The following is a 12,096-nucleotide window of genomic DNA, read 5'->3' as shown; positions in this document are numbered from 1 at the left end:
ATTCCATATTTTCACCTCAAAAAATAAAGCATCATCATTCTGATAGGGGCGACGAGCAGCTAGGGAGAGATTGTGTGTGTGGCTCAGACCATCGACGCGAGGAGGTAGGGATGACGGCTGACGGACGGCCAAATGATGGGACAGTTCAGGAGGCCTGGCGTTTGCACATGGTGGCTAGCCTGGGGGTGGGTCTTCGGGCGGCGTAAGGAAGAAGAAGAAAAGGTGTTGGTATATTTATTTTTATAAATAATAATAATAACTTAAAAGAAAATATAATAAACTTTTATTTTATTCTTTTCCTTATTCTACTTTATTTTGTTAAATTCCTTTCCTTCTCAAAATGAAATTAATTCCTGCCACTAATTTCCAAATTGAATATTTTCAACGTCAATCCATTAAATTCCCGTAATTACACTTAAGCCAAAAATTCCAAAAAAATGCTCTCAATTAATAAAAGTTACTGAAATTACATTATTACTAAAAAAAATGTGGGTTGTTACACTTTCCTTTTTTTCCAACACTAAGTGAATGAAAAGTATATATAGAAATCATGATGGTGCTACGATGCTGTGAGCCCTTATCGTAGCTCAATTCTAAGGCATTAGCTTGTGCATGCCCTTTCACCTTGCGTGCTGGCGTGTGCTCTCTGATGTGTGCATTGTGCTATCGCAATCGCCTAATGCTTGATGGGCATGGTGACACCATAGGGCAGCGTTGCAGTGCCTACCCATGTGTACATTCTGTGAATAGCATCACGACACCATGATTTCCTGGGGCTTTTTCATCTTTTCACATTCTTTTGAAGTTTGGATACTTCAATAAGTTGATAATTGCTCCAAATCAACCCCAAATGCTTTGTAACGCTTCGGAATGCATGTATTACTCGAGTTCCTACAAATATAAACATTTATATACATTAACCATTCTAAATAAGCAAGATTAGAGACACTAAGATAGATCATTTAGGGAGGACATCTATCATTCATAATCTAAAACCTACTTGTTAAAGTAAGATTTTAAATCATAAACCTATTTATATGTTGGTCAAACGTCTAAAAGCATTAATAACAATTATGTTAGAAAGTGTTGACATAAATTGACATTCAAGATCCACAAAAGTATTTAGCAATAATCCTAAGAATTTATCTATTCCTACAACAATGAGAAACTCAATCTAACATGGATTCCATAGTCAGAACCAACATTAGAATGCAAAAATACAACAAGAACCAAAGATACAAAAGGGAAAGAAAAGGCGTTATTTAGCGCTTCAGTCCTGTTTCCATGGTGAAATTGACCCTCCAACACTCTCAAATCAACTTCAGCACCAAAGACTTTCTATATTTTGCTTAGAAATCCTTCTCTCTAGGCCTCAAAACTCCAAAATTCAATATGGTGGTAGGCTAAAAACCCTAGAATAAATAACTAGAATTTTCTAAAATAGACTGACGTTGTGGTATTGCAACACTCTTTCACAACACTACAATGTTGTGGCCTCCGTTTGAACATGATGTTTACGGTGCCACAACGCTCTCGACCAACACTATTGTGCTTTTCATGGCGTTGCAGCGGCCACCCAATCGATGCACTCTCAGGTTAGGGCACAACGATGCCCGTCTTCTTGGGTAATTTGGCCTTCGTTCTTCCCTATATTTTGGAGATTTAGCCCCTTCTTGACTTTAGTGGGCAAAATTGGTTCGTTTTACTCTTTTAACCTCTAAATCTCATTCTCTTACTCAAATCCTAAAATTCACTAACAAAGGACATCAAATCTAACAAAATCAATCATAAACAACTCCAAATAAAAGACAAATAAAAGTACTTTTTAGGTGCTTTTCACCACAAGACTGGTTGAGATCGCCATGTCGCCCTTCTTCTTGGGTAATTTGGCCTTCGTTCTTTCCTATTTTGGAGATTTGGCCCCTTATTGACTTTATTGGGCAAAATTGGTCAATTTTTACTCTTTTGACCTCCAAGTCTCGTTCTCTTGCTCAAATTCTGAAATCAACTAGCAAACAACATTAAATCTAATAAAATCAAGCATAGATAATTCTAAATAAAAGGAAAACAAAACACTTTTTAGGAATTCAATTAGCAGCAAAGATAACAACAAAAATAATCAAGAGCGATACACCAAGGGTTGAATTCGTTTGAGAAAGAAGGGGAATACGAGAGAGCAAAAGTGAGAAATCAAAGAAGAAAAAATGTGAACATAGAACATTTTTGTTTGCCTTTAAAAATTTAACACTATCGGACAAAAAGCGAGAATAAGCGCAAGAGCTTGGGGCAAGATTGCGAGCAAGAAGCTAGAGTTAATCAAGCATCAGACCACTAAGCGTGGTTCGTGGAATCACAATGATAAGTTTAGATGATTATGACGCAAGTAGAAGGCTAGGATTTTTAAGTTTTTGAATTTGGACATTTTTCATTTAGGCCTAAAAAAGGGCCCTTCATATAAAAACTCGTTTAAATAACCTTTATTCCCCATTTTTTAGAATAATTGCAATGAGTAAAGCTTATTATTTGCAAATATAACAAGTTTAGAAAAGATTTGCAATTATAGAAAATTTTTAAAATATTGAGATTTGTTCCCTAAAACCTCATAATTAATGAGTTATTTAATAATTATTTAATTTAATTTAATTATTTTATATACAGTATTATATTATTCATTATTGTTAAACATCCAAGCTTATTAAATGTAATATCGAATAGTATGTAGTTGACATATGAGTAGATCGTGTTCAAGATATAACCTAAAGGATCTATAGTGTAAGGTGAGTGGCTTATATTAGTGGCACTATGGATACGACCCACTTTGTAATTGTTACAAACCATTTGATCCAAATCGTTCATATGAAGACATGTTCGTGGGGGTATCTTATACAAAGAGTTTGTATAAGACTGGACCATGAAATATTTAATCTCTTTTTATCAATCTGTTCATTGAATAGGTTAATATTTCATAGGATTATCATATGCACCTGGATCTAAATCTTGAGTGAGTTATGAACACCTACCTATGAAGGCTCGTCCTTTGATTTTCATGGGTGAGAATGACCCAAGTAGCCGATTCAATAAGCTTAGCATTTTGTAGACTTGACCAGATAGGGAGGTAGGAAGATAAGTTCATAAAGATGGAATTCACTCATTCATACATAGGGTAAGTAGATGAGTAGTTCTCTTAAGTGTTGATTTCAAGACTTGAACAGTGAGACCTTATTGGTCCAAGAGGAACTTGGTTTATGATTTGATCATAAACATATTGTTCATTAACAGATAAGTGGTATTTTAGGTGCAAGATGTAATTAAGGAGTAAAACAGACATTTGACCTAGCGGTAATTATGAACAACTCGTGAAAATCGAATTGGTTTGTAATGATTATATTCATGGACACAACTTATCTTACAATGCATAAGATTGCAGCTATAGGTCTATAATGTGAAGTGACCTATAGTCAAATGAATGAGAATTGATTAATTAAAGAGTTTAATTAATTAATTTTGAATCATTTGAGCTTGTAATCTATAGGTCTATAAGGTCCTATTGCTAGGTCGTACGAACAATTAGGGTTCAATTTAGTTGGGAGAAAATTTCAAGTATTCAAATTAAATTTAATATAATTGATATATTAAATAGGAAAAAATATTTATTGTATTTGATATATTAAATATCAAATTAAATTATTAGTGTATTAAGACACATTATTATTATATGTATTTAATTTGAATGAAATTCAATTAAGGAAATATATGATATAGAATTTGATAATTGAATAGATATATATATATATATATATTATTATTTTAATATTTTATATGAAAATTATTTTTTGTTAATTAAGGCAAATTAATTTTGCCCTAGGTCACTATAAATAGGACCTTAGGGGCCGTTTGGATTGAGGTTTTCTCAATGCCCAGGAATTAAGGATGTATGGGAATAAAATTACTGGAAATCAAGGATGACTATGTTTGGTTGTGCATGGGAAAACAATGTCTAGAAATAGTATGTGGGAATTAAAAAAAATTGAGATTGTCCCTATCAAGTATTTGTTGAAATACCTTGAATCTGTTTGTTGGCGCTTCGAACAACCAAGTAGGGGGGTCTCGCTTACCAGGGGCAACGCCCCCGAAAACTATTCAGAATTCGTAGTGAACCACATATATTTGTGTGTCGATCTTCTCTATCTCTACATTCCCTTTTTTGTGTTCTTTAATTATCGTTTTCGTAATAATACGATTGCTTAAATTATCTACACGATCGCTGAGCTCCGCTACACGATTATTTACAAATACTATACTATTGCTTAAATTATCTACATGATCGCTAAGCTCCGCTACACGATCGTTTACAAAATATTATATGATCGCTTAAATTATCTACACGATCACTGAGTAACAAAATGTTATACGATCGTCTACCCAATGCTATAAGATCGTCTACCAAATGTTATACGATCGCTTACCAAATGCTACACGATCGCTGAGCTCGGCTACACGATCGCTGAGTAATAAAATGTTATATGATCGCCTACCCAATGCTATACGATCGCTTACCAAATGCTACACGATCGCTTACCAAATGCTACATGATCTTGAGTAGCAAAATCTATACGATCGCCTACCAAATGTTAGACGATCGCTTACCAAATGCTACACGATCGCTGAGTAACAAAATGCTATACGATCGCCTATCAAATGCTATATGATCGCCTACCAAATGCTACACGTTTGCTTATCAAATGCTATATGATCGCTGAGTAACAAAATGCTATACAATTTCACTACTAGAAGGAAGGAAAATCGTGGTAGGAAATGGAAGAATAAATGAAAACCCACACTTCTCAATGGGTATGCGCTTCCTTCATTTGTGTGGGTAAAAGATACCTAGGAATTGTCTTTTCTAAGGTAAATAAACAAATCCCACCAACCAAACATGGACTTTGTAAACCTATTCCCATTCCCACCCTCATTTCCCTCCAACCAAATGACCCCTTAGAGTTTTTGCCACCATTGGAAGTCTTTCTGCGCATTCTGTAGCTGCTCTCTATAAGCCATTAGTCCTTCTCGGTGATAACATGTGATATCACCGACATGCTAAGTCTATTATTTGAAGAATTCACTGACTATCACTCATATCTTTAAATGTTAGAAAAGAGTTCGTTGGAGCCCTATTTAAAATGTTAAAATATGAATTTTGTAATTTTTAGCGTTTAAATCGATGATATTGGTGATATAACTTAGGTAGATATAAGTAACATTTATGTATCAATGATATAACTTTGGTAGATATTGATGATATCCGTGTGTTTATGATATCGGTGATAAAACTTAGGTAGATATTTATGATATCCGTGTATTAGTGATATCAGTGATAAAACTTAGGTAGACATTGGTGATGGCGATGATATCTATAAAAGGAGTCTATCAATGATAAACTTCTATCATTGATAAGAATTTATCACTGATACTATCTAATATATCGTGACAAAAAAAGTATATATACAATACATGTTAATTATTATAATAAATAAGCAGTTTATGCTTTGTATGCACAAATTTACACGAAGTGATAACTTTCTATCACTTATAACTTGAAGTTTTAATATTTCAAAATTGATAGTCATTGATAGGCTTCCATCACTAATAATTTTAAGGGTTAATCTTTCAAAGCTAATAGCGTGTGATAAAAGTCTATTGGCAAAGTCACTGATAGATTTCTCAATTAAAGCTTTAAGTGTTAATCTTTGAAAGTTGATAGCCGTTGATAACTATTGATAATCAAAGATTTATGATCAATCATAATCATAAAGAAAGAAACCAATATGAGATGACACATTAATGGAGAACATTGTTTGAACCTCAATAACTTAGCTGATAACCATGAATAGCTAATCAAAGTTGATAACCACTAATAGAAGTCCATTAGTAATAGCAACTAATAGTTTTTAAATGTTAGTCTTTCAAAATTGATAGTCATCGATAAAAATGTATTAGGGAATCATCGTTAGCCACTAATAGCTATCACTGATAGCCTTAAGTGTTACTCTTTCAAAGTACATAGTTCTCTCGAATTCAATAACCACTTAGAAACATCAGTGATAACCATGATAGAAGAATCAACAATAGTCACTAATAACTTTGAGTTAGATTTTTAAAGTTGATAGTCATTGATGAAAGTCTATCAGTGATAACCACTAATAATTTTCCATACTAACAATATAGCTTGATCTTTAAAAGTTGACGATTTTCTTTCAAAGTTAATAACCAATTATAGAAGTCTATCATTTATAGCCATTGACAATCTTGAGTATTAATATTTCAAAATTGATTTCAATTAATAGAAGCTTCAATGATATAGTTGATGATAGAAGCTATCAATGATAACTTTCAAATTGAGAAAAAATAAATAGGCGCACGAAAACTAGTGAGCAAAAATCATGGGACTTTTTGGACTCTTTCAATATTCTGGTATATTTTTGTGCTATATCTACAATTTTGTTTAATTATTGTGCTACAGATGCTATTGTTTTGGGCTTAATTGCCATTTAAGCAACCACCCATTTTCTTTGCACCCCGACTATTGAGTGGGCTATTATAGACCACTATGAGTTGGAATCGAAAATATCTCTTAATTTTTTTTTTATTTTTTTTAAAATGATATGGGAGGTAGGGGATCGATCCTCATACTTTAAAGTTGATAATGCACATTCAAGCCAATTGTGCTCATGTTGCCATTCATGAGGTTTTAATCAAATTAAGAATTTTTTAAATTAAGATTGGTGGGAGATGGGCGATGGAGGGGTAGTGGTAGCCACGATAACATAAAGGAAGTGAGATAGATGACTTTTGAGGGCATTTTGATAACTTTAAGAATTATACAAATAGAAAGAAATTAACCATTAAACACTCAAAAACCATTTTTCTAAAAATTGTTTTCAAGTGTTTATCCTAAACTAAGTGTGTACTTGAAATACATTTTCAATTATTTAATTTAAAAAATAAGTCATTTTGGAAGAAATCATAGTGTTTGGACAACCATTCAACCTAGCTTTTCAAGTGTATTTTAATTAGTTTTTATCAAGAGTGTTTAAATAAAAATGTGTTTTTTTTTTTTAAAACAACTTTTTTTTATGAGTTGAGTTGGTTCATGGGTCACTAAAATAATCAAAACCAACCTGAACTTATTATATATTAACTTTTAAATGTATATTTTTTTTACTTGTACAATCATATAGACATGGTTTTATTTAATTTTATTTTTTTTTTGGATAATTTATTCTTCAACAACTCCTAAAAATAGTTTTTTAGTACTTTGAAAAAAGTTTGTTAAATCGATTGAATTTGAGTTTTATTATTAATTCAATATATGAAAATAATTAAATCAAATTTTTACATATTAGTATTCTACCTCATTTTAAAATAAAAATTTCAATAAATGACCTGAATAACGCGAATCAACCTAACACAAATGTTTCATGGTTGAGTTGGGTTAGATTTGTTTTTAATAAAAGATTATTTAGCGTCTCAATCCAGATTCTGTTTTATGTTTTCAGATTCATTGAGTTTAGTGAATATGTGTTTGATAGATAACTTGAATTCTATTTTTGAAAACTGTTTTCGAATTCTGTGATACAAACAGTGCAAATTCTGAAAACAACATTATTTTATGTTTTCATTACATCCATAATTTGAAAAATGCATAATTATATCAAATAAAAATAAAAATATTTATAAATATAAGACATCATGTTATAAACTCAATTAAATTTTTTAAAAATTAAAATATTTATTATGTAACCTATTATAAATTAGGTTAAATTTTAAATTTGGTCCTCTATGATTTAGATAAAGTTAAAAAGTTAGCTCATATGATTTTAAAATTTAGATTTTAATTTCTATGGTTTGATATAACTTCATATATATAGTGTTTTTAAGTTGTAAAGTCCTCTTAAATAGCCACACTATAGGGACTATTTATGAAACTTTTATCAAACCACAGGGGATAATTTCTAATTAACCATAATATTTGAATTTCAACTTCTTCCAAACTATGGGGACATATTTATTCTATAAATCATATAATATTACAAAATAATAATTTTACAATTTTTTTAAACATAAAATACGTTAATAAATAAATTAATAATAGTTTATTGACCACTAATATTTAGTGGGTAACTACAACTAATTTGTAATTGTTTAAATTATAATCCAATTTCTAAATTTTGCTACCAAACACGTATTTAAAAACATGAAATACAAATTTATTTTTATTGATTTTTTTATTTTTCAAATTCTATACTAAACAAAGACCCTTATATTGAAAAATTAACAATTGAGTTGGATCAACTCAATACAACCCAATTCATCAATAATGAGGCTGCGTTCCCCGCGTTCGATGTCGTTCCACCTAAAGTCTAGTCCAAACGTTTACTTTCGTCTCTCTGTTTTCAAACTTCTCCAAATTTTCTATTTCTAGTTGCATCATAGTCTTCAATGTCACTCTGAGCGAGCTGTGTCTATCTCTATGCTAGGGACTGCACCGATTTTGAACACTTCCTCCATACCGCAGTTAACACTAGGAACGCGGTTGCTATGGTATTCAAAGGCAGGTTTTTCTCGTCCTCGAAGAAGTCCGATTCTTCCAGCCCTGATGGATCCAGTCCCCGGTTCCTTGGTTCCAATTCGCCCATCAGATCCGACAAGAAGAAGAACAAATCAGCCGCCAAAGATGAACCCCAGATTTCTAATCCCAGCAGCAGCAGCTTCAGAGGTACCGTTCTGAAAGATGCTTCCCGGAGCAAGGATTGGAAACGAAAAGACAGTCAAGCTCCATTGCCGATCGAGACGCCCTCGAAGTCTGACTCAATATCCGGCTTGAACTTGGGACCGAAGGCCAAGAAGTCGGCCGATGTGAAGGACGTGGCTTCATCGGTTTCACCTATTCTGGCATCATCCCTTGGACTGAATAGGATAAAGACAAGATCAGGCCCGTTGCCGCAGGAGAGCTTTTTGGGTTTCAAAGGTGATAAGGGCTCCTTGGGTTCGAGCAATCTTTCCAGAAATTGCGGTGATGGAAGCTCAGGCTCGAATTCAGGTTCAACATGGTCGGGGTCTTCTAGTGGGGGGAAGACAGAGGCGGCGAGTCAGAAAAGATTGGGTTTTCAGGACAATGTTAAAAGCCATATTCACAATGCTAGCAATTCCGACAGTATGCCAATTGGTAATGCACCATCTACTGAACGGAGTCCAAATTTGTTAGGACAGCCTCGGTTACAGAATGTCGAATCATCCAATGAAGCCGGTATTGTTTTCTGGCCTCTAATTTTGAAAAGCTTGTCGATATTGTGATTTTTTCATTTATTACCTTTTTTAATTGCGCTTTTACTCTTTATGCTGATTGAAGGCAGTACAAAGAGTATTCTCCACAAAACTATCCAAGGATGACTTATGACGAATACTGTCGTTCCTTTGAATATACACAAGGGGTTCGAAAAAATACCTCAATTCATTAGTAGTCTAAAAAGACTAAGTTCCTTCATATTTATAGATATGAAGGCAGTTAACAAATGCATTAGGCCGTTAAACAAGCAGTAAAAAAGATGAAAAGCTTAACTAAACCTTTAGAGGGCGTTTGGGGACAAGGAGTGGAGTTATGAAGTTTGGGGATTTGCGTAGTGGTGGGGCCCATAGCGTAAGGAGTTAATAAGATATGAAATTGTTATTTTTTAGTTGTGGGGCCACTAGCCATAAGAAAGACAAAAACCACCAAAAACAAAGGTTAAACCCAAGAACTAAACAACCTAAACCCAAAAGAAATGCAAGAAAGCCAAGAAGGGCTAAGAACAAGCAAGAATGGCTACAAACAAAGAATGTTCCTACATCAAACCTCTCCACTGAAAAGAAAACTTGTCCAAAGTTTAAGCAACCAAGGAAAGTGCATCTAGAGTATGAAAGTGAGAAAGAGTTGAGACGTTGAAGATGAGACTGATGGGCATGGAGGGGGGAAGATCAATCTTGTAGGCATTTTGACCAAGCTTGGACAAGATGGAGAAAGGGTCAATCTTTTTATTTGTCAACTTATTGTGGTGACCAGCTGGAAGATGAGCTTTTTGCAAATGGACCATGACCAAATCGCCAACAACAAGAACATGTTGTCTATGAGCATTTGCTTTACGTTTGTAAGATGCATTGGCTTCCTCAAGATACTTTGTGATTGTGACTTCCTCTTGCAACTCCTTAATCCTTGAAGCCATGAGATCTGCTTCCAAGCTAACATCAATTGACGAAGGAAGATTAGACAAATCAATAGTTAGATGAGGGAGCTAGTATAAATGATATCAAATGGCGACTTCCTTGTGGAACGATTGGTCATATGATTGAAAAGAAATTCAGCTTAAGGAAGACAAAAGTCCCATTGTTTAGGTTTGTTCCCACTTGAACATTGAATCAAGTTCCCCAACGTGCAATTAGTCACCTTGGTTTGGCCATAGGTTTGAGGATGGCAAGTGGTGATGAAAAGTAAATTGGTGTCGAACTTTCCACAAGGAGCTCAAAAAAAAAAAAAAAAAGGAAAAAAATCATGGATTTAACATTTCTACCCAAAACGACAGACTTAGGATTACCATGCAATTGAATGATTTCTTATTATTGATTTGTTTTATTTTGTCTTTGTTCTTCATAGGGTTTAGTTGTTTGGCTTTCTTGTTCTATCTTTTTAGTTTTTTTTGTGTGTCTTTTGTTCTTTTGGCCTTTGTCTTTTTCTTGTGTTTTGAGCCTTAGTTTCTTATCTTTTTCATTCACTTAATGAAGATTCCTCCTTTTTTTCCTTAAAAGAAAGATAAATCATGGCCAAAAGAATTTGCAAGAAGGAGACTGAAAAGTTTTGTCCCAACCAAAATACATTTCCCAATACACCATCCAACCTTTTTTGTCGAAGCCAGTAGGAACTTGCACCAACTTTTTTCCTTGCGTGGAAGGCCAAACAGAGCACTCAAATGGCAGCAAAAAGATGATCTAAATTTGGATAAGTAGATGAAACCAAAATCATCTCTAAATTTCCTTTAAAAGAAAAAATGAACTGAAAATTGAAGTAATTCAACTAAAGCATTTTCAAACCAACGCAAAATAGTCCTCCCTTTGCCCCTCTATTTGCTGCCTTTGTTTGAAAAATGAGGAAACCCTTGATCATTTATTCCTTCAGTGTGAGTTTGCCAATAACGGGTGGTCTCTTTTGTTTAGAACCTTTGGGTTGATATGTTGCCTTCCTAACAAAGTTGATGATTGGATGCTTGATGGGCTTGATAGTTTTGCCTACGGTGGCAAAGGCAAAATCCTTTGGGGATTTGCTACTCGCTCGCTCTTATGGTGCACTTGGAAAGAAAGAAATAGCAGAATTTTAGAAGATAAGTTTGCTCCTTTTGATTCTTTTTGAGTGGTTGTGCAACACACAACCTCTTGGCGGTGTACAAATTACACCAAATTCTTTTGTAATTACAGTCTTTCCATGATTTTTAACAATTCGAAGGCTTTTATTCGTTCGATTTTTTTTTTTTTTTGGTTGGGGGAGCGGGGGGGGGGTATATGAAATATACCATTCATATCTTATATAAAAAAACAATGCAAAAAAGTATCTGAAATAGGCACGTTTTGTTGACTTCCCATCTTCGCCAAATAGGTTAAACCATTCTCCTCAAATATGGTAGAATATGTTTTGAGTGCAACAACTTTAAAAATCCATGAAAACAGAGATGAAATTTGAAGAATATTGAACAACACAGTTGAAGACTTTAGAGGAAGCCCATTGAAGAAAGAAGAAAAATTGAGCGTAAAACTAAGAATGACAAACTTACATGGTGGCAGCGAAAGGCTGTGACGAAAAAAGAGGGATAAGGTTCCTTCCGACAAGGACAAGCGGGGGTGGGCCAAGAATACATCAAAAGAAAGAGAGGAACTTGAGAGCTAGGGTTTCGACAAACTAGGGATTAGATCTGAGGCTCCGACAAAAGGAATGGGCAATGATGGCGGAAGAGCTAAGGTTTCGACGTGAGAAGGGAGCACGACTAGGGATTGCCATGGTGGAGAAAGGAGGGT

The 12,096-nt window shown here is 33.9% G+C and overlaps 1 protein-coding gene across 2 annotated transcripts in view; it reads left to right on the top strand.

The window, feature by feature from the left end:
* The first annotated feature begins 8,370 nt into the window (after positions 1 to 8,370).
* The window catches only part of LOC120082744 (probable serine/threonine protein kinase IREH1), a 64,536-nt gene continuing 60,810 nt past the window's right edge, over positions 8,371 to 12,096 (top strand). Inside the window, exon 1 of one of the 2 annotated variants that reach the window (XM_039038028.1) lies at positions 8,371 to 9,307. In XM_039038028.1, the coding sequence (XP_038893956.1) occupies positions 8,599 to 9,307 (709 nt within the window). In that variant the 5' untranslated portion in view covers positions 8,371 to 8,598. The remainder of the gene's footprint in view (positions 9,308 to 12,096) is intronic. The other variant, XM_039038029.1, reaches the window with a different exon arrangement.

This window comes from Benincasa hispida, chromosome 8, assembly GCF_009727055.1.
Source record: "Benincasa hispida cultivar B227 chromosome 8, ASM972705v1, whole genome shotgun sequence".
In the NCBI taxonomy this organism is placed as follows: domain Eukaryota; kingdom Viridiplantae; phylum Streptophyta; class Magnoliopsida; order Cucurbitales; family Cucurbitaceae; genus Benincasa; species Benincasa hispida.
The sequence above is the reverse complement of the archived record's forward strand: the minus strand, read 5'-3'. Positions and strand labels throughout refer to the sequence as shown.